This window comes from Nesoenas mayeri (assembly GCF_963082525.1).
Source record: "Nesoenas mayeri genome assembly, chromosome: 9".
Lineage (NCBI taxonomy): Eukaryota > Metazoa > Chordata > Aves > Columbiformes > Columbidae > Nesoenas > Nesoenas mayeri.
Window position 1 is genome coordinate 20,401,412 of NC_137557.1, and position 26,947 is coordinate 20,428,358.

The 26,947-nt window shown below is 42.6% G+C and overlaps 1 protein-coding gene across 1 annotated transcript in view; it reads right to left on the bottom strand.

Moving 5' to 3' along the window:
- GPC1 (glypican 1) overlaps positions 1 to 26,947 on the bottom strand; it is a gene marked incomplete at its 5' end in the record, with an annotated part of 199,888 nt that overhangs the window by 76,470 nt on the left and 96,471 nt on the right. Inside the window, one exon of the mRNA XM_080349307.1 lies at positions 23,594 to 23,752. Coding sequence (XP_080205433.1) covers positions 23,594 to 23,752 — 159 coding nt within the window. The remainder of the gene's footprint in view (positions 1 to 23,593; positions 23,753 to 26,947) is intronic.

The following is a 26,947-nucleotide window of genomic DNA, read 5'->3' on the forward strand; positions in this document are numbered from 1 at the left end:
GGGTGCCCCAGGCTCCATCAGCACAACTGCATGGTCCTGAATCAGCTCAGCTAGTGTGGGCATCTGAACCGTCCCCACAAACCTCCTGTGGATAGAAACACAGCGCTGGGGACAGGGGAGCAAATCCCACAGCAGGACAATAGCTGACAGCTGGGTGTGCAGCCACCCACAGCGGGAACAGCCTGGGGAACAAACGTCACCAAGATACAGGGAAATTCTCCAATAGCACCTGTGCAAAATAAAATTGCTGGTGATATGCTGATGGTCAGTCAAGAATGGATAATGATAACATGGATGATCTCTCCTGCACATGGTGTGCACACAGCTGGTCAGTGTGATACCCACTGGGATTTCTCTTTTTCAAAGAGGAGAAGAAATGGGTTTGGGTGGATATTATTTCTTATATATATAACTCAACCATCACAGATATTTTAGAGGTGGTATAGGCCAATTATCTTTTCTCCTGAAGTGAACTGTTCCTCATTTGAAGGGAAATACACATAATAGGGTATAATATACTTGCCACATAGCAGAAATACCCAGCCATACCATTATGTTTAATTACTTAGAAGAACTAAACTATAAATGAGAAAGTATGAACATGTGCTGAACAGAAACAGGATACCTGCTACTAGCTTTTGTGGACCTGTCCACAGTTTGGAGAACTTCAGAGAATTATACCCTGCATAGACAGCAACAAGTTCACAAAAGCTTTTTCTGTGTTGCACATCGTGCCAACATATGGGAACCTTATACTGATGCTATTAGCCAAGATTCTTTTGACATGATGCAAAGCATCTAATAATTATATAGCAAATATGACGAGATGGAATTGAACCTGATCTCAATTAGCAACCAGAAGTATCCTTCCAACTGAGATTAATATTGATTAAACCATAACAAGACTAGTACTTGCCAATAAGAGCTCTATAAAATCAAGGAAAGGTGAGGCCAACCTCTAAGTTGGGAGTACTTTGTCACAAGCTGTAAAGACAAGTGATTCTCCTATGGCCTAATTTGTCCTTTTCAGAAATGGAAGTTTGGCTCTGTATAATTCAGGAAATTACAGTCATTTCAGTGGACAGTTAGACTGGCCAGGAGCCCAGAGCAGAGATCAACAGCCTTTGGGAGATGGCTCTGTTTTCATTTCAGCTCTTCCCTATCCCTGGTACAGTATTCATCACACCAAATCCCACTCCTCTCTACCTTTCCCTTCTCAGAAATACAAGCTAAGATGTGCTTCCCACCACTGATGTACTGTACTTCAAAATATAGTCTTGTGCTTTTTAATTTCCCCCCTTGCACCAAATTAAGGTGGATATTTTGAACAAATGTATTGGATTTATTGGCTCTTCCCCTGAGTGAGGTATAATAATTCCACCAGTTCAACCTTACATTTCCTTTACATGGAAATGATTGGATTTATTGCTAGCCATTTTTAGATCATATTAAGTCAAACCGTAACAACTAAGCACCCTTCAGGGCTTACTGCAGATTATAAAATGCTGCTTGAAAAACAGATATGCAAGGGTATGAGAAGCAACAATACAAAGCTTACAACAGATCTTATTTTCAAGATTCTTGATCCTATTTAAGTAATGTTCTAAGGTGGTCAGGCCAACTTCAGAGAGCTGTTATACAGTTCATGAAACACTGAGTACTAATATTCTTCAAATGTAAAAATACATACACACAGAACATTAATTGGCAAGCACCCGTTAAAGCAAATTTCTTTTAGAGCTACTTACCAAGAACAAAGACCAATGTGACAATTATTACCTTAAAATGATGGTAGGAAGCAAATGAAGCCTGGAAACCTCTACATCCTAACGAACCTTGGCTTGGGAAACGATTCATGCCCATGTTCCTAGGCTGCCCAAAACTGTAATCCTTCCCTAAAAAGGGGCTTGTGTGCTTTCCAACATGGTTGCCACATGCCCCTGGCCAGGCAGCTCAGCCACAGCATTTTGTTAACATGAGCTGCTCTAAGATCTGCTCCACAGTGTGCCCTGAAAGCCAGACCTTGTCTGCCTTGGTGAGGAGATGACGGGTCTTCATTAGTTTAACAGAAAAAGGCACTGAGAATCCTGGAGAAAGAGGTAACAACTGGAGAGGTCAACTCTAAATGCAACATAACAGATAAATACTACTGCAAATATATAGCAGGTCAGTGAGCTACAGGCAGAGCCAATAAGTATTTTCAAGGAACTTTTCTAACCATGTGAAATTTCACCTGTGCACAACATTGCAGTCCTTCACATTCAACAATAGGCAAAAATCAGCCTAACATGGTGAAGATAATAAAATGTAATACAGAAGCTTATTAGGAAATGAACAAGTCTGTCTCCAGCAGGCCATGACAGGAGAGTGTCAGGAAGCCAAGAACCACCAAGATGCTTTTTTCATTGGGTGCAGCCACTGGGACTTCTGCAGGTTACTTGGTACAATGGCATAACACCAGCACACAGTGATGTTCAAGTGCAACAGCGCTGTAAGAGAGCAGTAGCTGCCCAAGGATGCACTCATGCTTGCTAAGCCTCTAATCCCAGCTTTGATTCCCTTTTCCTTCCATAATCAGTTCAAACACAGCTAGAATTAATCACTGTTTGCAAATTTAAAGTTTGCTTTTCTTCTCTCTGCTTAGGATTTGCCTCAGGTCACATAGGGCTAGCATTGATAAAGACATGGGCCAGATCCCCTCTGGAGGCTGGCACTGCCCTACTGCACAGTAATGCCCATAGCCATACTACTACCACTACTAATAATAATATGGCGATAAAAACTGCAGCCTCTGACTCATGGTCCACTCCTGCCCATTTTCTGGATCCATCTCTGAACAGACCTTACACCCACACCTACAACATCTCTGCCCACGCCTGGTGTAGAAGCCCAGCTCTGCAGTTTGCTCTCACTCACCCCTTCCAGCACACTGCTCCCTCATCCGCTCTTTTTTTGATAACTGATGTGTTGAGGAGAAGCCCTGGCCAGATAGGCACAGGCTGGACAGACAATACCTTCTTTTGAATGCTGGCTGTGCTGATAGTTGTCCACATTACAATCCTTGTACCTTTCTCTGGAGTTCAATGGGCATTTTGGCCAGCAGTGCTGCAACTGATTTCCAATTCAGGTCACCTTCACATCACAACAACCATCAGGCTTCAGTCATTAGGTCCACTGGCATTAATGATCCCTTTGTAACTCTTCTAGATGCCATTGCTTTGCACATTCCTTTGTTTGGATTATCTCAAAGCATCCCATTTCTTGTTATTATACAAAGTCAAGAAACATAACATGAGCAGGGCTCCTAAAAATGAGATTTATGCCCAGCTACACTGTGTAAGCAGAGTTACAGTGCAGAGAAAATTACAAGCAATAAATAAATGTGTATAGAGATAGGGGATGTCTTTTAACACCTATCTGCAAAACAGTCTTTGGAATGCCTAACGAGAAACCTCTTTCGGGTCCTCCAAAACCATTTTCTTAAGACTTAATGAGCTCTGTACTTAACAAGGGTTAGTGGGCCACGAAACACAGTATTTTTCATTTCCATTTCAAAGGATTCCAGCAGAGGCAGATATTTCCAAACATTGCATTTGCAAAATACTGCTGCTATTAAACCTGTAAGACAAACTAATTGCGTCATCCACAACAGAAAATCTCAACATCATTTGGTATGCCACTGGAAATACAGAGGCATGGTGGGCATCCCTCCAAAGTACAGGTTAAACCCACAAATCCTCTTTCACCCCATGAGCTTCTTTATCTGATTCTCTGGGATCATGTAACACTCCTGGAGCTGACTTTCAAAAAATGGATATAGCCAGGAGTCTACAACGAAGTTTTTTCATCCTTGCCTTCCATGGTCTTACAAAGCAGGGTCATTTAGGCTAATCTGATAGAACTGCCTACTAAAATAAAAGCTGATACTCCCACATGATCTGAAAAATACCATCCAGCATTCATTCCCCACTGCTGACCCTTCTTGCCCAGAAACTGCCCAAGGATAAATGAGCATCTCTTCCTCTCACCACTGCCTGCTGAGGCACATCCCCAACTCCACCCACGCACCTCCTGGCTCCAGAATAGGACACCCTAACACCCAAGATAGACAAACACCAGAATAAATCATACGCAAACAACAAGGGAAGCACTGCTACCTCTTCATTGGCGTATCTGTCACTCAACATCACAGCACATGTCACGGTTAGCAAAAGCCTAAGCATACTCCCTTAAATCAATACACAGGCCAGAAGTACACACTGCGGTCAATAAAGGAGAAGATGTGGATGGAGAAAGCTCATAGATGACAGACAATAAGCATACGAAAGAGTAAAAGGTGAGAATGCAACATCACACTAATTTCACAACAAAGAAGAGCTAGGTTTTGAGAGATAAAACAGGCAACTAATAAAACCTGACATATTTAAGTTGAAGATATTATAATCACAAACCTAAAGACTCCTCATGCATCAAGAAAATGAGCTTGAAAAAGCAATGACTGGTTGTGCCAGTAATTTATAATCTCTCAGCTGCTGAGATTGTGAACAGTGGCACTTTGTAATCTTATAGGGAAAGCAGCTCTAATGCCATCTGGCCACATATTTCTGGCCAAGATCATTTAGTGGAGCCTGTAATGAAAAAAGTTGTGCATTGTCCTAAAAATCCGAATTATGCCAGCTGTGCCACAGTGTCACTTGTGTTTTCAAGGAGAAGGACAGCTGTCATTCCCTTTCTCTGAAGACAGGAAGAAGATCGCTTTGCTTAAGAGACCTAATTTTTCTTGGATGGCCCTAAATTATCATACCTGTCAATAGGGAAAAAAAAAAGGTGAAGTCCCTGTTAATATTTTTTGTTTGATTTTTGCTGACACATACACAGCACTTGGTTTCTATACCCACCTTGCTAAGTTACTGTGAAGAAGGTGATATTTAGACCTTGACTCTAATCTGAACTGAAGCCAGTACAAAGAGAGTATGAGCTTTACAAAAATCAGCAGACCTGCTTTGGCATAAAACCAGTTTGAGAAAGGGTGCAGTTAAGCTCATCATCTTCACCTGTCCTAACGAATGAGACATTTCATATTTTAGATATTACCTCAGCGACTTACTGCCAGTTTTAAATTGCTCTGTCATCTCAGATTAGCACTCATCATTCATGCTAATGTAAACTAAATGGTACCTCTCCTGAAATATGGGAAAAAATAAATGGGATTACAACAAGGGTTGCAGGGCATGAAATTTCTAATTTGTGAGCAACTAATTGTTGTAGGTACTTCTTGGTACTCCCATCCACTGAGCCATCAGTTTGAACGCGTATATTTCCTATTATGTTATTTTAAGGTCAAATCTTATTTGCCTTAAGCACACAACTACTCCCACTGGCTCCAAGGGGCTATTTGCAACAGCAAACATATAAAACCTCAAATGATAGGCAAAAGAAATACCACCACCAAACTGTCTACAGCAAACCTATGCACTTCCAGGACACAAGGGCTAAGAATGCACCTTCCAACCCTGGCCCGTCTAGACTCCTCCATCTGCTCACAAAGAAAAGCAGCAACGGGGAGAATTATAGCCCAATACTCGGTGTGACAGGAAGGAAATAGCATTGGGAAATGCTTATTTTAATGACAGAAAAATATTTGCCAGGCTTGGGCTTAGCAGCAGTAGAAATGTTATTACTTTCCAAGCTGGAAGAGGAAATATTTCAAGGGCTATTTTTTGACACCTTCACTGTGGCTTGATTTCTGCATCTATTAAGAAAAAGTCTATATAGCCTGTGCATTGGATGCTTTGCAAATCTTTGCATACAACTCCATTTTATAAGGATATAGTGTGATAGAATTGTATATAATTTACACCAGGCTGAAAAGCTACCAAAAATGAATGTATATGAAAACATCAAAGTCATCTTAGTTTTGTTTCCAGAATTAATGCTAAATTCAATGTCTTATTCATTTTATTATTTCTCATAGTATAGGGAAGCAAGGCAGAAGAGTGCTTCATGAAGCACTCCTGTGTAAAGAGGCCTGACTGCATATGGTTTCCTTCACAATGCATAAGTTTGTCAGCCTTATAACCAAAAATATCCTTAAAACATTAAGAATATAGAAAGCTTTATTTCCTAGTGATTTGCAGTTTCATCTTCCCAGCATCCTTATGTTGAGTGAAAACCATTTATAAGTACCATCACTGCAAACATTTCAAAGCCTAGGAAATGTCTTTTGATTCTAATTACTGTGCCTGTCTTGGGCCATCCTGAGTCTCTGTCATACACCCATTGATTTTAGTGGGACTGCAGAGCACTAAGCAACAGCACTGGTGACTACATTAGCTCTGTTATGCTGCCTGAAATTAGACAGAGCAGAACCAATATTTCTGTGCTGTAAAGTTCCAGCAACCCAGACGATCATGGCAAGTGCGGTAAGCGAATGGCTTTGAAGGATGAACATTTACAAATGTGGGACCATCTAGCTCTGGAAATTACCTCTCAGAGTTATGATGGTGTACTTTAGCTTCTCCCTCATTATGTGCAGACAAGTTTTGAGTCTCATTTCTGGGTTCAGGGCTTTCTGAAAAGAAATAGTCTTTTATTTTAATTTTGGAATAAATGAGAGAAAAGAAAAATGAGGCAAAGATGTCTACACAAATGCTTCTTAACATAGATATCTCCTGACTATTGCTTATTTCTCAACTGCTCTTCTTTAATAGAGCCAATTTCTGTTTTTACCACATAATGTTATCCTTCTTCAATCCTGCTCCTTCCATGCATAATAAACTGTATTTAAGGCACTTATATGGCTGTTGTTACTAAAGGATGCGTACACCTTTCTAGTCTATTTATCTTCATAATACCTGTGGGAGCTGGAAAAGTCCTATTACAGTCTCAGGCTCCAAACATCAGGGATATTTAGGGGACTGCCACTGAGATAAATGGGATTAGTTGCCCCATGACTTTTCTGGCTCGGTCTCCGCTATGTCCCTAAAATCACAGAGGACATCTTAAATGAAGCAGGGAACCATGCTTAAGAGTCTCTACCTAGGCTAGTGGGGGGGTAATTTCTGGACCAGATTTTTCTTTTTGATTTAGTCTTATCTTGCTAAAGGATGAAGATTTACATAAGGTAAAAATCATGTGCTTCTTCTCTTCTGTCTACATGTATCTGTGTCAAAAAAGCTTTAAACTGTTGGCATATGCTGGCTACAACCACTTTGGTATACTCTGGTTTACTTCAGCTCAGTTTTCTCTCAAAAAGCTCAGCGTAAAAGTCTGCAAATAAATACCAAATATCTTATTTAGCTCTGACTTCTTTCCCTACAGAGCAGCAAATCGACTTTTATTGCCCTTTCCTCCCGGCTCTGCTCTCCAGAAGCACTGGTGAGCAGTTGCTTCTGCAAAGTGTGCCCAGGTGAGGGCTGGGCAGCATCTGTACACACACCCCTGCCAGCACAGACAGCTCATAAAGGAAATTTCCACCTTTCCTGGGGGGGTTCCACCAGCTCCCTGCCCATTTCTGAGCAGCAGATGCACAAACCACACAAGCCACCTATCCACATGGCACAACCAGAGCGGTGTAGCTCCTGCCCTCTGCACTTGGGAATTTGGCTAAACATACCCCACTTACCAACACGGATATCTAATTTCGAATGTCAAACTTCCCAAAAGCAAACAGTGAACCAGTCTGACACAAGGCAACTACACAATTTTCATAAACAAAACCTCACCATCTCAAAACTGGGCTTTGCACAGGTGCCTTTGGGTGGTCAAAACAAGGTGCTACTCTGGACCTCCTGCCTTGGGTTGGCCACCACAGATAGCCTGTCCCTGAGACCTACAGTGGGCAGATATTCATCAGGACAGTGTAGCTGGAATATTTTTTCCTACAGCTGCCACAGGAAGATGCGATATTTTTTCCTCCACAGTCACTAGGGAGTGCAGGGTAGCCCCAAAATACTGTTCCATCCTAATTGCCATAGGCACATGCCTTTGAATAAAGAAGAGACGGTATTTTCCACTTCCTCAAAGCAATTACCTCTTAAGATATGCATTAGTTCAATCTTTCCCGGATTTAAATTAAGCCAAGCATTAAATCTTCCAAAGCTAACTACCTGAACATTTTCAACATCTTAAAAACAGACAGTCTTTGATGCTCATTACTTTAAAGCCACAGAATTTTGTCTGGAAATTGACCACTTAAAATCCCTGAAATGGGAGCTAAGAGAGAAAAAAAAAAATCTATTTCCAGACTCAAATTAATATTTTATTACTTAGCCCAGATGTGAAAAATGTCTGGAGCCTGTTAGGTGGATTTTTATATTAACTTGAGGTACCCTAGCATGTTAATAACAGGGGGGTTGTATTAGGCTTACAAACACAACAACCACATCTGCACATGTGTTGGGAGTAGGAGGGATGAAGATGAGAGCCCCTTTAGGGATGAAGAACTCCCTCTATAAAGGATTATATTGGGTTTTCGGACTTGCACTGTTCACTTTGTCAAAGACATTAACATACCAGCACGGTCACAATGGTAGTCAGTCCCTCAGGGCATGAACACAAGTCTCGTTCATCAGATCAGCAATTCTTATAAAGAAGAAATTACAAATTGTTCCTTGGATATTTGTTTTGCTAATTTGATGGTGCTGAAAATAAGTTTATTCCTAATAGGAGTTCAAAGTATGACTGCTTCCTTGCCCAAATTGCCTGTTTGCAGCAATCTGAAATGCAAGTATTTTATCAGCTTCACTTGACAAAGTGAATTTGTATTACTGGAAGAAAAAGAATTTCCAATACCTGATTTCAGGTTCTAAATTGTATCAGTTCATTGTGAATCTCTGGAATTATGGAGAAAATGCACTCTATTTCTAGTTTAACACTGCTACGAAACACCCTAAATCTGCAACTCTACAGATAAATGTCTGAGTTTACATATAAAGAGGACAAAACTCTAGTGAAATAATTAGCAAGATTTACTGCAGTGCTACGACTGCAGGAGAGACTGGAGAAGATTTAAATGTGCTGTTGGTGGCTGCTTGCTTCCTGGGTTGCTTGGGAAGCTTCTGGTGCAGAACACAACAAATATCAAACAGTCCAATTACTGTGATGAAAGCGCTCAGTCAACACCCTGTGACCCACCATGCGGGTCTGGCAGGGAAGCGTTTTATCCATATTGCGGTTTGTGGTTTGCACAGATATCGCCCACTATCTCAAATGCCTGTCCTTTTAAAATATATTGCACAATACAGACGCACAAGTTTTATGACAGCACAGATTCAAATCATTTTAGTTATTTTAATGAAAATTAATAACCATATTTTTTTCAATAGAAAAAGACTAAACCTAACCCGTGCCTGTTGACAGAGTTCTGTGTATCGCTCCCAATGCCTTTAAATGTGCTTTTCATGTTTGCAAGAGATATCGCTTTTCTCCCTTTGCCTATAGATCCCAGTCTATGCCCTGGATGTCCAAACACAACCACTGCTGACCAGGCTGTTTCCTCCTGCCTGCTGTCTGCCAACATCTCCCTTCTGTGTGCCTAGGAATATGTCTCTAAAGAGCCTCAATGGAAGGTGTGCAACTGTTACTGGTTACAGGTTATTTAAATATTCTCCTGGTGTTAAGCTGCCCCGACCTTCAAATCAGAGTCACCTTCCAGAGAAAATCCTCCTGATCTGCAAATGTGGAGCACACAAAGCAGCACAATGCTCAGCCCTGCTGCCCAGGAGGGGCAGCCCCCGAAACCTCAGTCTTTCCAGCTTCTTTACACCTATGTCTCGAGGTGGTTTTTCACCTTATCCACACAGTGCCCACTTCAGCAGCCATGGAATTGTCCCTCCAGCATTTCAACCACCTCTGTATCAGATCCGTGTCACATTTACTTAATCGTAAGGGAGGCTTTATACTCCATAAGAAGGTCCATGGGAGTAGGAGCATGTCTACTCGTTTGGGAACGAAGAGTCGAGATAGCAGGGAAAGAGCTGTTGTGAGGACAGGCCAGTTTGTTCCAATAGCCTTTTTTTGGTGGTGCTGATCTCTGCCTGTTATAGGGAGAAGTCAAGGATCCCCAGAGGGATGCCTGGCTGTGCCCTTCAGTGCAGGATGAGGCACGAGCTTCCTCCCCATCCCTGTGCCGCACCAGCTCCCACGCTGAAACAGCAGCAGCGGCTGCCAGGATTCCTGCCCGCCTGCACTGCGGTCACCTCACAGCCTTAGCGTATCCCTTCTTCAACAGGTCTCACCACAGCGCTCACCGCTGCTCTAATAGAGACATTTATTCCCACAGCTATTATTTCTGCTGTTACTGTTCACTCAGCAGTTGGGTTTGATGAGATGATTTCTCGGGGTGACTCATATTCCACCCTCTGTTCACCCAGTCACACCCCGGAGGCAGCTGTTATCTGGGCAGCGACGAGGAGCTTCACAGCAAGCAAGGATTTCACATTTCATGGTGGCCACCTCCTCCCTTCCCTTCAGAGATGCACGAACCTCTGCCACGAACACCGCCAGCAAAGGTGTCTCAAGCTGCTGCCATGGACACTTCCAGCTCCTCCGGGAGCATTTCTGGCCTCAGCACCACTGCCTGGAGCACTCTCAGCCCTGAGGCTGCACAGGCAGCCCCACCAGCGCTCCGAATGGTAAAGGAAACAGCTCCAAAGAGCACAGAGAAACCTGCAGCATGCAGCTATCGTAAGGAGAGGGCTGAGAGCCTGCAGGCTCACTCTCTGAGCTGACTACAGACTCAAATAACAGATAATCAGATCTTGTAAACTCATTTCCCTTACCTCCACCGACCAATGGTTTCTTTCTCTGTTTTACACACAGCAGACAAGGGCTTGTTCTATTCTCTTTGGCCCCAAGAGATAAAATTTTATATTTGTTACTGTGTATTTAATTTGCTGCGTTTCCTTCAGAATAATACAGTCTGTCACAGCTTTATTCCCCAGTGCAAACCTGAAAATCATTGGGCCGTGTCCTAACCCAGTTACATCAACTTATTCACTGTTAAAACTTGGCTCAGTTTTACAGAAAAAGCTCTTCAGTGAGTCAGCTTCCCAGTAAATCTTCGGGGATGTTAATCCACAGGCAGATCCTACTCTGGTATGATACATGTGTAGTGTTTTCCTTGGCTAGGAATAAAACAGAACCGCTTCAGACATACGGTGCTTCAGCTGTATAAAATGTCTCGATTAGCATTTCTTGTTTTTTTTTCAGAAATAAGAGGAAATAACAATAGACTCCAAATCTCTTATTCACAGCTGAAGCTGGCCCGCCTAATTAAAGGTAACTGTTAGCTTCTTAATAGCTTGGTATTTTCCACTGCACCTTCTAGAGAAGAGAAAAATCCAGACTGAAGAACTATTGAATTGTGAATGTTCATTCAGCATTCTCAATAGGTATTTTCCTCTTCTATTTAAGCCAAAACAGTAAGTAATGTAGGCAGGAAGCATAGTGAGCAATTGCTTACTGATGACCAAAGGTAAGAAAGGTCAAACATTTATTTCCTATGTTGTTCCTATGCATGCAGTGCCCAGAATCTTTTAATTATATTTCATGGTACTCTGAACTTGTACCAGAACATAAAATATATTTATAGCTCACTTAAACTCTTGGTAATGAAACAGTCATCCTACGCAGGACCTCTGCTAATCAGCTGAAGACTTTCTGTGCATTAACTTTAAAAACGCAAAAAAGCACTTGTTCACTCTCTAACAGAAATGCTTATCACGGTTTAAAGGCATCAGTAACAACAAAGCTATTTTTTTTTCCTTAGGTAACAGTTTGAGTCTGTGTCAGTTAACCCGTGATGTTTGAACTACAAGAATACAGTTTCACTGGCAATGCACATTTATTATGACTACTATTATAGTGCTGTAAGTTCCCAACCACACTGTGCCAAGCACCCAAGAAACATATAATAAAAAGATCACCCTTTCTAAATCTTTTCCTGCTTAAATATGTCATTTTTTCTCTTTTACACAACATCAAAAAAGGGGTAACCAAATAAAAGAGGTCTTTAAAGATTTCACTTAATTAATCATACTCGATGCAAATTTCTGATGAGCAGACTGAAAAGCTCCCAGACTGCTACTGTACCTATAACCTCACAGCAACTTTACCTTATGCGTCTTACACAAAGCTTCCATGCTGGAGAGCTGCTTTACGGTGAGTTTTGGGGAAGAAGATCAGCCCAACATTTCAACTGTTTCTAAGGCAGAGGGGGTTGCCGGGGCACTGGGCTTCTGAACCAGCTGCTGCTGATTTGATGTCACAAACCAGAATCTCTGAGGTGACAGTGGGGCCTTACATCAGATATGTAAAGACTACAGTGAAGACTGTCTTATAATCGCAAAGCCAAACATCCCCATACGTAGCGAAAGGAAAAAATTCAAGTTGCTGGTGAAACCTCAACTCAGCTCCCTGATGTGCGTGCATTATGATATAATCTTTAATTAGCCCATGAGGAAATTAATAATTACGTAGTGAGTGCAGGATTTGGCTGCTGTACAGTAAATAATGCACCATGCTACACAACGAATTATGATGATTCAGCAGACATCATCTATCATACGCCCTGCAAGAGGCCTCTGAAAAAAAAAAATAGTCTAGGATCACATCATTAAAGAATAAATATGAATAGTACATTTGTGCCAGGGACAGAGGCACAAACTCAGGCTGCACAAAAAACCTCAGTTCTAGTCTTTCACCTTCTTGCTTTATCATGGTGGACTATGCAAACATGAAAATAGTGTTTCTTATAAGTTTCGTACAGCAGACGTGGCCAAACAGAAGCTAAACTGTGTACCAGTTCAGGGACCTGACGGTGTCAGGTTGGGCACCATCAGGAAGGCAAAAGTGCTCCCGAGCTTCCCCGCACCCGGCAGGAGCCCCACACAGCGTGAGAGGAGAGCTCACCCGGCTCTGCCCAACCTCATCCCCTCCACCCGCGCTAGGAACCGCCACCACAGACACAAAAAGCAGAGGACCAGTCAGTGCTCCTGGGCTCTTGACACCAGTCAACATAGTGAGCATTGGAGCAGAAACTGCACCTCTCTGGCGTTATTAATTGGGAGCCAAATTTGGACAGCAAAGATACAGACAAGTCCTTGATTTACAGCGCACTAAGACAAACAGGATACTCTGTTTCTGCCCTCAGATGTCACAAGTAAAGTACAAAGCAAACAAATCGTAGCTATATATTATTCTTGGCTATTTCCACCCAAGCCTTTGCTTTTCCTACGACCAGGACGGCAGGAGCAGAGCTGCAGGCACAGATGGGCGCACCAGAAGAGAGTTGAAATCCTGCTCTCAGGGAAATAAATTCCAGCCATTTCCCCCACGACAAGTTTACTACATGCTGCCGTGCAATACTTTTATTGGCATTCATTAGTCCTTGAGGACCAATTTATTCATTTTTAGCAGCATTAAAACAGAGGTTGCATTTTACAAGCAAATCACTATACTGCTGGGGCTGTAGGATGCCGCTCAATTATCTCCAGTGTGTAAAAAGCTGAATCCAGACTTGATATTAATCTTAAATTGTAACAAACATTATTTCCCCAAACCTTGATTAACCGACAGTGTGATCCCCAGCTCACAGCTGTCTCGGGCTTTTAGGGAGAGAGGTTTATTCATTTTTATCATTGCCATGCAGCTTGGGAAGCTGCAGAGCAGAGACAGTCCCCACTGGGCTGCTCAGCAGTGCCTCACGTGCAAAACACCGCTGGAAAGGGAAACCAGAAGATCGAAACCCTCGGTATTCAGAGCAAAGCAGTTCCTCTTTCTGTATCTGATTTCTCCTGCCTTTGGAGCTTCATTTCTGTTTAAGAACAGCTGGAGACCACAATTTAGCATTCACATTTAACTAGATATTTGTGGCATTCCCAAGTCAAATTAACAAGCTTGTTACCTTTTGACATGTAAATCTCTTATAATGTTCATCCCCAGTGACACCTATAAAGAACACGGCAACTCCTGAAATTGGGGCTTGTCCCATTTCAATGGAAATACACACGCCCGTCTACACACGTATTTTTCTATGTATTTGACCCCACTTGCTTAACACCTCCAAAGCCGCTGAATTTCAGTCAATTCATACTCTTGACTGTACTGCTTTGAAAAAAATCACCATCCTCATTCTTTGTGTAAGAATGAAAATCCAAGCAATTTTCATGCCTCTCTTAATGGCAATTGTTCCTATTTTGTTTAATTTTGTTTCTGACTATCGTTTGGCAGCTCTTGGAAGTTGAGCCAGGGAAAGAGATTATGGTGGTTGTTTTAAGCAGCAAGTGTAGCGATCAACATGGAAATGTATGGATCCCTCTTGGAGATGTAGCTACAACAAATGGAGAAAACAGCTCTAGCATCACATGCAAAAAAAACCCTAAGTAATCGATAAAAAGGTGCTTCAGAGGGAAAAGCTGAATCCTTATTTCTTTTCTCTACTAATGAATGCAGTCTCATTGTTTTCCTCTCTGGGCTCTGTCATGGGCTGCTCTCACACTGGTCTTTAGGTGAAGCGTGTGCTGATGTTACTCCCTTGGCTCAGCAACGTGGAACAACTTTCTGCAAATGACTGATCCTGGTGGGAAAGCAGTGGTTTGGGAGTATTACTAAAGTGAAATCTTTACAGGCCCTTAACAACACTACCATTTTCACATGTCCTCTCCTAAAGAAGGCAATCGAGCTAAAGCAAAATTCGTAGTGTATCCTACCCCTGACGTCAGGGACTCAAAGCACCTGATGTTGGACTCATGTTTTGCAGAATTGGATTCTGTGAAACCCAGGTTTTCTAATTTCCATTTCTCTTCACAGTGAAACAAATCCAGCTCATTGATGCCTTGGCCAAATCTGCAGGTTTAATGAGAATGACTTAACACTGCCTGGTTTCTTCAGAAGTAGCTATGAACTATAAATGAGGATTTTCTTTCCCTCTAACCTGGCTAATTTCAGAAAACATAAGAAATGGAATCAAAACACCCTGACACAGCCTGGAAGGGAAGTGAGGTATTGGAAAAAGCTCTGCACATATTACACCATGTTAACTGTGCTTTTAAATTCAAGAAGCTATGTTGGTCTGAATGGAGGAAATTAAATAAGAATGGGACAAGAAGGGGGAGAAGTGAAGCATCCTTAAGCAGTCATGGCAAATATAAAGCTGAAATGCTCATCAGCAACAGCATTCAGTCTGTTTCTACCCCAAAGAGGGATTATCCTTCATTCTTCCTGTAGACAGATCAATTCTCAGCCTTGTTTTCATAGGCACGGAGTGTCTTTAAGCTCCCACTAGTACCACTGGTACTCAAGCTACACTCTAAAAATCAGCCCAAGTCCCCTAATCAAACAGGTTGCCACATGCCAAAAACATCTGTTACATCCTCGCCCTCATTTATGTAAGTTGGTTCAAGACATATTTCACAGATTTGATCATTACTTCCACTTTGGAAGTGGCATTGCACAAAAATCCAGTCATACCAATGACCTAAGGAGCATTTAGAGCCAGTGCCTATTCCCTCTTTGGTGGGGGACACGGAGAACAAACGCATCGAATGGTCTTAGGTGATAAACACCTCTAAGATAAGGGATGACATGACATGTTTTTCTTTTACCAGAAGAGGATAACTGCATTTCATGGACTAGAGGGTCTTCTGGTACTCCTGCACCTTACCCAAAGCCAAGGGACTTGAGCTCTGTTCCCACCTCAAGCAGAAACTTATCGTATGACCTTCCACTCACCTCTTCCCTCCACAGTCAGCTCACTCAAACATGGGGTTTTGTTTGTTTGGGGGGGTTTGTTTGTTTTTAAAACAAAGTCTTTGGACCACAGGTTGTGTGTGGGATAGGCAGGATGCCTCACAGTACAGTACAGTAACAAGAAGCTTCTTGGCTCTATGGATGTGCTGCTTCGATGCCAATAAGTAATAAAGCAGAATCAACAGTTTGCTGCAAGCATTTCTGGTGAGAGAGAACAAAGTACTTCTCTCATCTCAAATGAGAACAGATATCTTGAAGAACTCAAAGTAACACAACCTCCTATGTCAGGACACGCCACATATTTCAGTCGCATATTTTCAAGTTTATTGTGTATGCTGATCTGGAAGTGGGGACCGCAGCTTGCCTCTGGAGCGCTCAATGTCCCAAATTACCACAGCACCTCTCTAGGAACAGAGTTGTTATTCCTGGCAAATGCCAAGCTGGGGGGGAACTGTGAACCCAAGAGCTAATTCAGAGAACCTTCATTTCTTTGCAATAAGAGTAGCCCAGGAAATCCTGATATTTTCCTTACGAGAAACAGAGAGCATCAGAGATCTGAAGAGTGAAAACTGCTTCATGTGGAAACCAGAAAACTAGCTGGAATACGGCTGAGCATAAACTGTTTTAAGGCACAGGCTCTTCTGCAGAGCCAAGCAGAAAAACCTCAGCTGTTTATCTCTTGTTCCACTGCTCCAACCTCCATCCAGCCATTCGAGTGTAATGCTGCTTCAGTCACTGAAGGCCACATCCCGTGCCTGCAATAAAAGCTTGGCCGCTTGGCTGCTTACTCTGGGAAATCAGAGCTTTTCGAAGAGATTCATGCCTTGATTCCTCAATATTAAAATAAACTGTGCTGGCGCTTTCTTCTGAAATGACTATCTGGACATCACTAATTTATTGCAAAATACACCTGTGCCATCCACTATCTTGGAAGAGCAGGTGTTTTCTTTTATGTCCCCAAGCAGATGCACATTTCACTGTTCCATGAGCACTCAGAGGCAGCTTTTTTTGGAGTGTGTGACAAAACATGGTGACAGCTGCTGAAACTGAGATGCATGATCTAACTTTTCTACCTAATGAGACTTCTGCAGGGATGAAGCAGCTCATCTCTTAGGAGTGTGCAAGCCCTTGCAGGAGGCACCCCAGTGCAGTGCTCTCATCCCAGCCACTGCCTGTTTTGTTCTCTTTTCTCTCTATAAAAGAGAACATTGTGCCTAAGCCATCTGTTAAGCAAAGTTCTGCACGTACATTGCAATATACCCTGCAGCACACAGTGGAGCCTTGCAGATTAAATGTGAAGAGAAGTGGCTTTAAGGGGAGAGAAAACTCAGGTGCTGGAGCTGTTACAGGTGAGCCTAAGCGTTTGCTTCCCCGAGGCAGGTACCTGTCAGGATTAATCTTGCTGAGCCCAGGAATGCGCCTCAGTAGGCGCCGCGCCCCATTCCAGGAAACCATAAATACCAAATGAGATGCTCAGTACCACACATGAAAGTGTCCTCTTTCTGCAGAGAATGATTGTGGGGGAGTGATGGCCAGACTAGCATCAATCCTGCCTTGTGCGGGGGTTTCCTTAAGGTAGTCCCTTGGGAGAAACAAGGAAGGAGAGTGTGGGTGCTTGCTGCCTTCCTCCTCAGGAGGCCTCCAAGGGAACCCCCTTATTTGCTTCTCCATCCTAGATCTGCCTGGGGACCTGCTTTTTTATTTGGAGTTCAAAGGATGTTTTCCCTCTTCCCAAACCCAACCCTAATCAGAATCATCTTCGATAGCCCATCTTTGCACGTACTTCCGATAATGACAAAGCTGGGGAAGAATGGGTCACCTTCTGAATGATGCTGCCGAAGCACCATGCAGGAGGGGACACAAAACAACGGTGCTTTGAGTGGGGCAGCTTTGTCAAACAGGGTACCCCGGCCTGTCAGAGAAATGCTGATGAACACTTATTTAGCAAAAGTGATTGACTCTTGGGTTTCTTTTCCTCCTGTTTCCTTGCCATCTCACTAGGAAAAGTCATAATTTTTACAAAGACTGTTATGCTTCCTGCTTATCTCAAAGACCTTCCTCTTCTTAATTCTCCTCTCCTCAATTTCCCTGACTTTGCAAACATTTTCCTTGAGACCTGAAGTGTTTTAGGTCTGTTTATACTTTTCAGTTTAGAGAAGATGCCTGTGCACAGGCACTGCTTGATATTAACTGTTCAGTTACGAGACCAGCAGAAGGCCAATGCAGGACTGATGTTTGGAAAGGCAAACATCAGGTGAGCCGTGGAAGTCATCCCGATGTCCCCACCAGGCACCTGGAGGGACAGCTGAGCCTGCCGCCTTGTGGGGTGCTGGGACCTGCTGCCACCTCCCATCTGCTTGAGGACACCCTAGAGGTCAGCACTGACACGTAGAGCTGAGCCCACGGCCAAGGCCACCAACTGAGGCCACACACCACAATTTCAGGGGCAGAGCACCAGAGTGTGGAGTTACCACAAAAAGAGCATATCCAGCTAATTAGGGGCTTCTGGATCCAAACCCAAATGCTTGGCTCCAGGGAGCAGCTGGTGTCAGGCACAGGAGGAGGCTGCCAGCTCACCCAGTGCAGGCCGTGACTGCTGGAGTGCTCCTTTCCACAACCTTTGAAACAAAGGAAGCAATTTCGAAACACAACATCTTTTCCATACTTTGAGGCATAAGCAGCCTTTGGAAGATTTCTCTCCTGCTTCTATATAAACATGTTATCTTTTAGACAGGACCTCGCTGAACCCAAACCAGGCACAGAGCACCCACAGCTGCAAGTGGTGGCAGCAGGAGGCTGGAAGAGCACAGCGGTTGTGTTGGGACTGCATGTTGGGGGACACAGGCACTGCCATCCCCATGGCCCAGTTATTCGTTGCTCTGGTCTTGTGTCAATCCTTTTCAGCACAGAGTAGTCCCACATCTCTCAGAACACATCTTTTGGTACGCAGGCCACCAAATTCAGGTACCTTAAAATTCCAGGCTGGCAGGGCTTGGTTCATGTTATCAACTGAGAAAGCACCTGCAAAATTTAGAGTCAGGTCTGGATTTTGTAGTCCAGGTTTAAAGTCAGCAGGGTGGGACAGAGCTCTGCCTGCTGTTCTTACTTGACAGCCTCCTGATCAGCTTCCTTTAGCATCCACAATACATAAAAATGAATATATGTATATATGCTGTAATTAAATATATGTATATATGCTGCTCTCCCAAAACTGTCCTTTCAGGGGCTGGAACTGTAGATACTATGGGTTAAATAAGTCAGTTGCTCTGACAAAGCACATTTGGTTGAATTTTAAATAAGAGGCCTTTAAGAAATCTCTAAAATTTTAAGTATCAGTGTTTAACAGCTTCCAGGACGTTCCCCACCTTGTAACATTTTAAAAAAATGATTCATCTTCATAAGAAATATGTAACTGTCTAGAACTAACTCTTAAATGTTAATTATCTGCGTTTCTGTCTGTGTTTCAGCATATGCTATTTCCAGCTACCAACACTGGATATTATGAAAGCTTTTACAGGACATCAACTTTCCAATGACCAGTCACCTAAAAATACATAATTTTTAATCCACATTCGATCTCCATATCTTAAAAATCCCAGAATTTATGAGAACTACAAATCTTTTTTAGACTGTGCAGTGTGGAATAAAAGCCAAGATTTTTTGTTCGGCTTGTTGATATTTCCTGAAAACATGAAACAATCCTGAAAGGACAGATTTCCTGGCTCACAGCTAAAGGTCAGCAGTCACACAGGGAGCGCTTGCTAAGTGCACCAAAATGATTGGGAAGGAAAGACTGGCACATCATCACGGTATTATTGAAAAGTGATTTAAGTGGGGAAGAAGGGAGAATAGAGACAGACAGACAAGGATTAGACTCCCAACAAGTGAGCTTTCAGCAAGATTAGAAAAACAGCCTTGTTCCTTGCTGCTGGCAGCCCCTCGCTGTCACTCTGAGCACCGCTCGCCCTTGCTCCGTCTTTCCGTCCCCTCAGGCAGCCCTGCGGCCCCAGCCTGTGCTGCCAGTGCTGGCCCCCAACGCGACTCTTCCCACCAGGCACTGCAAATCCCCGCTCTGGCCTTGCCCACATGGGCCAGAGCTGTTTCCAGGCTCATCTCTGTAACAGATTATGGAGCCACAAGTTTCATCGGGAAGGACAGGAGTTCAAAATTCAAAGCTTGCTCTCCGGACAGTTAAAGAACCAAAGCACCTTCCGGCTGACTCCTGTCTTGCAGCCGGCAGAGGGGGCAGCAAGCAGTGCTCGACTGTTTTCTGAAACATCTTCTTGAACATAGCTCCTTGTCAAACTAGTTAATTTTATAATAACAGATACTGAATATTTCCCATCCACTGAGATGATACCAGCTTGAAAACAAACACATTCTACAATTAAAATCTCTGAGGCACACATAAAGTTCGTAGGATCTTTAAATAATATTTAGTACCAGTTTCAACAGAGACTGTCACAGCTGCCTCCCAGTCTTGTTTCATTTTTATTATTCACATTTTTCTTTCAAAGTATGGGTTATGTACAATTTTCCAGGCAAATAAATGGTGACCAAAACCAACCTAGCAGCCTCCAGTCCCTGCCATGGGCTGCACACCCAGGTAACTACACCCTCTCTCTCCCTGTCTGACCAAGAGCCCTGGGACACCAGAATTAACAAAGAATCTGTGAGTATAATCCTGATAATGAAATACCACTACTCTGACCTCAACATCCTCCGTAACGCTGACTTATCGAAAGCATATGCTACCATCATTCATGGTCTGTGTTTTTTTTTCTTTTTTTTTTTTAATTAAAACCAATTGGTTGTAGAGGAAAACACTACCTTTTTAGCTAAAAGGTTAACAGCAGGCCAGTGACCAAAAGCCAATGTACAGCTTGGATCTGATGCCCCCCAAACCTGCTACCTATAGTAAACTAAAGGAAAACAATAAGCAGCTAAGCAATACTGCAGACTGTTTAAATTTAGCCCTGGCAAATCCTGGAGGAAGGGCAGCCTGGAGGCACATGCCCTCTGCTACGCAGAGAGCACTCAAACCATAGGATACTATTCCACATGCAGCATTTTTGAATATATGTCTATGCCTACTGTATGTCATCAGTATTTCATATTTTATGTAAAAATACTTTGTATGAGATAAAGGTCACTATGCTCTTGGCCACAAAGTGTCTGCCCCAAAAGCCGCCAGTGAGATTGAAAGAACAGATTATAATTCCTTGCAGTGGGACAAACTTGTAGCTCAGGATAGAGGCGCTCTGACAATTTAGGGCTTTACATACCACAACCTGCAAGGATGAATTATTCTCTGAAGCAAAATGACAAATACTAGCAGGGAGAATATTACTTCAGAGGCAGACTGCTGTAGCCTTGCTATTTTCTAGCTGGAGCTTCAGGGCAATTTGCAAGTAGAGACTATTGCCATGATCAGTGGTGAGATTACAGATGCAAGATTTGCTGTGATGAATCTAAAAAAGACAGCTCCAGGCTTAGAGTTCAATGTGCCACACCTGCCAGTGGAGAATATATGAATAATGTGATCTCCAGGCTACAAATACTATGAGAAAGGGTTGCACATCCGCATCCAGTGGAGCCTCCCCCCGCTATATCCTCCTGCGGCCAAATAAAAATTACTAATATGAAGATAAGATGTGCATCAATACCTCCGCAACCCCCAAACCTGCACTCTACACTGTCACTTAGGAAATACAGCAAAAGCAGGCATCCAGTGCCAGAAAGGCTAGAACTCTTCAATCTAACATGAAAAAACTCTTTTACTAAACTGCTCTCAACAGCACTACCTGAAAAAGTCTTGTTAACTGTGTGAATAATAACATTAACCAGAAGACTGGGTGGTTTCTATGGCATTGCTTCAGCAGCTAAAGTGATTCCATTGCCCCATCAACAGAACACCCTCCATTTTAAACCATCTTTGTAGTAGCTAAGAAAAAAAATCAAAAATACTGCTTATAGGTGAAGTCATGCTTGAAACTCAGACACGGTATGATGAATTATTTTTTTTTAAAATCATGTCTTACATAAATTATAAACCCCATATTGATTGCAAGGGTAGTTAAGCAAACTAAAAAGGTATAATGGGAGCAGGAGACATCTTCCTGGCCGTCTGGACTCGAGTGAGGTTATTCCCACTGCAAAACAGCAATAATCTGTGCATTATGGTTTGTTAAAGCAATATGTTGCTTATTGAACATTTTGTTTGATGCTTAAAAGAAAGTTGGGTATGCACCACAGAAATAAAGCTCTATTTTTCTAAGATGCTAGGGAACACAAAAAAAATTAAAAAAAGAAAAGAGGAAAGTGCTTACAGCTCTAATTGGGATCTCAACACAAGCATCCTCCTTTCATGTGCTTGGTTTTGCTTACTATTATTATTATTATTATTATTGCTGTTATCATTATTAAACCACCAAAACATCACACTCAGACTAAACCATTTCTTCACTAGGAAACTTCTGCTCATCGATATAATCCTCAAAGCTTCCATCAGAGTTTGCAGTCTCTTGCATGACAGATGTAGAACTATGTTCTTTTGAGCATTTGTGGCAAAAATAAAGAGCAGTCAGTGCTGCAATGGGCAGCAGAGGGAGGGGTTGTTTCGCATTAATTCCAGGGGCCAGCGGGTGCACTCAGCAGCGGCTACATCAGGTCCCATTCAGACGTCAGTCTGAGCAACCTGCATTGTAAGGCTCTTCTGAAAATTCTGGCTACCACTTTCTAAGGCAGGTGAAAAATCAATTAATTTTGAGCTCTTAAGAGAGTATCTTCACTGTGGTCAACCCTGGCCACATAGTTACAATGCATTTTGCAGAGATGCACTGCCTTTTCTTTCTATTCAGTGTAAAAGCACTTAATCTTGGTTATCAGCTACCTGAAGGTCAGGCTTATTTCTTTAGATCTATTATTTACTGCTTGAAATGCCCAGTTCCACCCTTCTGGCTATTATAGCTTCTTTCCCCAAGTCCCATTCTTTTCACAATAACTCCATATGATGACTGTTGATAAAGTTAGGAGGACTGTGATTCTAAGTGTCTGACCTTCTTCAAAATCTGATAATGGATACAGTTTCTGAATCATAGGTCATCTCAATTTTGCCAATAAACCATTTATTTCCAGTAGCCTTCAGACATTTGAGGCTTACTGTGCTCTGCAAAATGGATTCTTCAGGGAACAATAAAAGTAAGAGAGCCACCCTTAGCCTCTGCTTGGCATCTTAGGAGGGATACTGTACTTTGGAGAGCATGTTTGTCCACAATATCTTATGCACCACAGTCTGTAAGACCTTTACTGTTGTCCAACACTTTCTAATGCTTGTATGAAGCTGAAAGTTACAAGCATCTAATGTGAACTAACCTCCTTTTCCTTTGCAATCCACACAGAATGGACAAGAAAAATCCAGACTCCATAAAGCCTCCCCACCTACTGAGGGCTACCCAGTCACCTTCACCATATTCTACAGCTTACAGCTCTGGGCATAATGCCAAGTTTTACATCACTACCTCAAATGTTATGCTGCTGTGGTAAAACCAGATTACGCCATGCTTGTAAAAGCTCTGTCGGTGCCAAGGTACACAATTTGTTGGTACAAGTGCCTGCCAGCCTCCTGCAATGGCTTCACTGAAATGGAGGTCTCAAAACTACTTGGTCTTGCAAAAATACTGCCAGAGGTACAATTCCTATTGAAGCTCAACATTTCATGCAAACTATGGAGCAAGATGCAGAGGAAGGTGCGGTGAACATGAACCCCTGCCTCAAATAGTGCTTGGAAAATTAAGCAGTGACTGGACCCTGAGCAGGTGGGAACCGAGCAGGTTTTACTTACTGTCAAAGCTTCTGTGCTGCGCTGTTAGGGTCATCTGCACAGAGCGACCAGTCTCTTTCATCATGGCTTCAAATTCACTTCGGCTTTTGTTTGCAAAGTTCTCCTCCATCTCGCTGGTGCAGCAGGTATAGCCTTGCGGGCAGATTCGCAGGTGCTCCCCTAAAAATGTAGAGAGAGAAAATGTAGTTAAATGGCCAGGTCTGGAAACGGAAAGATTTCATCCCAGACAACCTCAGCCTAAAAATATTCCAGCTCCCTAGTAATCTGTATCTGAACCAGGCTTTACGTGTTTACTCCTAATTTGAATTATCCTGCATCTGTATAGTGGTTGGTGTGAATGCAGGTACAAATTTTTCTCACTGCTGACTGTGAGGGAAGGAAAAGTGAAGGAGATGAAATTCATACATGGGGCATGGATAAGGGAAATACAAGTGTCTCCTGCTCAAAAGTCTGCCTTAGAATACAGCTCTGCTTAGAATCCCAGAAGACATGGAAGTCTCTGATTAAATGACACAGTAATAGTCCTAATTAGACTCAACATGTGTTTTAAAACAACTGTTTGAAACTACTTTGTCAAGGAAAAAAAACCAACCCTGACATGCTTCTCCTACTCCCAAACCAACCCTCCAAAAAACCTATCCCGAGAAGGTATTTCCATAACCAGAGAGGTGAGAGTAGGGAGCAGTTTTCAAAAGACAGAGACGTGCTGAATGCCAGTGGAATTTAGGTGACTAATTAAATTCCCCTCCAAGCATTTTGAAATCTGCCCATTTACTATTTTCTCAATGAGAAATTTAGTTCCCAGAAAGAGACACCAACACCCAAAAAGGAGTTGCTATGACAATCCCTGACTGAATACACCCTTTGCTATAGGAAAGGACAGGAAGGTAACAGGACTCAGCAGTTAAATTGGAAAATTCTTCAGTATGGAAGCTTCTTCTGCCCTCTGCAACCTCTATTATGGAGAAGCAAGCATTTGTATAGGCAGTCAGAAACATTTTTAAAATAATTGCTTAAGTTCTTATGAGTTATTACAAACAAACACACATCCACCTGCAAAATCATCCTACATTTCTCCTTACCCAGCGATAAGTATTCATTTGAATAAAATGAAACATCACGGTTATTTTTTTTAAAGAATAATAATACTACTACTAAAAAAAACCTTATTCCAAGTATGTACTGAGATAAGCCAATTACAAAGAAGTTACTGTGCTTAACAAAATGTGATTGGGGTTGCCAATGATTTTGCTGGCAGTTTTATAGGACTGCTGTCTTAATGTCATTGCTCAGCTGAACCATATATTTAAAATTGTTTTATCTTGTGTGTCTTGACAGCTCCAAATCCCGAACCTTCACAGTTCTCTAGTTTCCCATTAAAGTCTTTAGCTATTTCTAACGTAGAGCCCTTAGCAAATGGGTGCCTAAGGGTAAAGGGTCTTTGCAACTGGGCATGTGTCCTATCCTTGTGTCATTAGTAGCCTGACTGAGAGCACAGGAAAAAACATAAAAGGAACAGGAAAAGCAGCAACTTGCTTCAATAAAAAAACTAGGAGTCAAATATAAACATCATGTGGCCCAATGCTTGCCACACCAAATGTAATTTAAGTTACAGTGCTTGCCTAAGCCTTTCCTTCCTTCATAAACTAGATTGTTGCAATTCATGCCCTGAACCCGTTTCTGTAAAGTTGCATTTGTACAAGAAAGTCATCATGAGGACTGCTGACATGTGACAGCCAGGCAGAAAATGGGAGCTGCAATTTTTTGACAAGACACAGCTTTGTTTTCTGTCATGGCAAATTAAAAACCTTCTGCTTGTCCAGCCTCTTCTGTCTGATTTCTGCTGCCATAGGATTTCCGATGAGGATCGAAGTTTTGTTGACTGTTCTACTTCGGTACATGTCCTTCTATGCTGCTCGTGGTGCCCTTAGGAAAACGTGAGGCATTTTCAGTGCCTGGCCTCTCTAGAACGCCCATAAACAAGGACATGGATCCCAAAGGATCTCAATGGTTCCCAAAGGCTGACTTTACCACCACCAACTCAGTTGATAATAAATTTTGCAGTTGAAGTCCTGGTCCTGTGAGTCCTTGCACTCAATAGCACTCAAAAGCAGGAGCATTCCCGCCACTTCTCCATGCACCGTTACCCACCAGGGCTTGCAGGTTCAGCCTAAGCCATTAACAACCCTTTACTAATCCCTTGCTTTGGCAAAACAAGATAAAGCAGTGGGAACCCATCACCTGGGGAACTCCCATCTCCTGGTCTGCTGTCAGTAAGCAGGGCCTGGCTGTGCCATGTCCTCCTACCCGCTCAGACAGGAAACCTGCCCCAAACTAGGGAAAGCAAACATGGCCACTAAGGCAAGGAGACACTGATCTGTTCATCAAAGCTGCTGGTTTAGCGGCTTTAGAAACAAAAGAAGAGGGGAAAGTGTGGGACCGCCTCCGGGAAAAAAGAGCGCCTGCCCCCAGGAGGAAGATGGAGGGGGAGGAAGAGCTCCGTGCTGCGCTCGAGCTCCCTGAAGAGCAACGAGGAGCAGCAGAAGTGTGAGGCATGCTAATTAAAATGTGACATGACCAGACAAAAACCTCCACGCTCCCACCCCAGGCAAAGCAGAACGTGTTTCAGCAGGATGGCATCAGGCCAACACCTTGCTGTGCTCACAGAGCTTCAAATGACCTCCAGCCAACCAGCACTACCAAAGAGGGGGAAAGGGACAAAGGATAAAAGACAGAAAAAGCAAGGGAAAAGTCACACCCGTAACTAAAATTGCTTAATTTTACACAAATTTGTGAATTTAATATAGTTTTGTTTTGTTTTTTAAATGCTTGAACTCAAAGCAGTTTCAATCCCTTCTGAAGCAACATTTATCTTAGCTTTCTGCAGGCATTTCTATGGTACTCAGCACCACAGCACTTTATCCCAGTGGGAAGCAAAGTTTTTATCATTTGTCTTTGTAATTCAAACTCAGTGTACACAACACAGTCTTACAGCACTACAAAAATGCTTTGCTTTCTTTGCTTTTTAACCTGACCCACCCTGAAAACATTCACCATTACTTTTTATCATGTTTTTAATTGACTCCAAAATAAACACACTCTTAGACCGTATTTTTGCTCTCCTTATATTTCAAAGTTCATTTGTTTGCTAACTTGCTGTTATGTCATTGCTGAAGCTATACTATAAATATCTCTGGGTTCACTTGGCAGGAGATTATCTGCAGATACCTCTGGAGAGCTAGAGGTGTTTTACGAGGAGTAAATCTGCAAAGATACAGTGTGCGTTCTCCTCTCCACTGCTGCGTCAGAGAAATCTCCCCTTGTATGCAGCTGACACATTGCTAACCGCTGGCT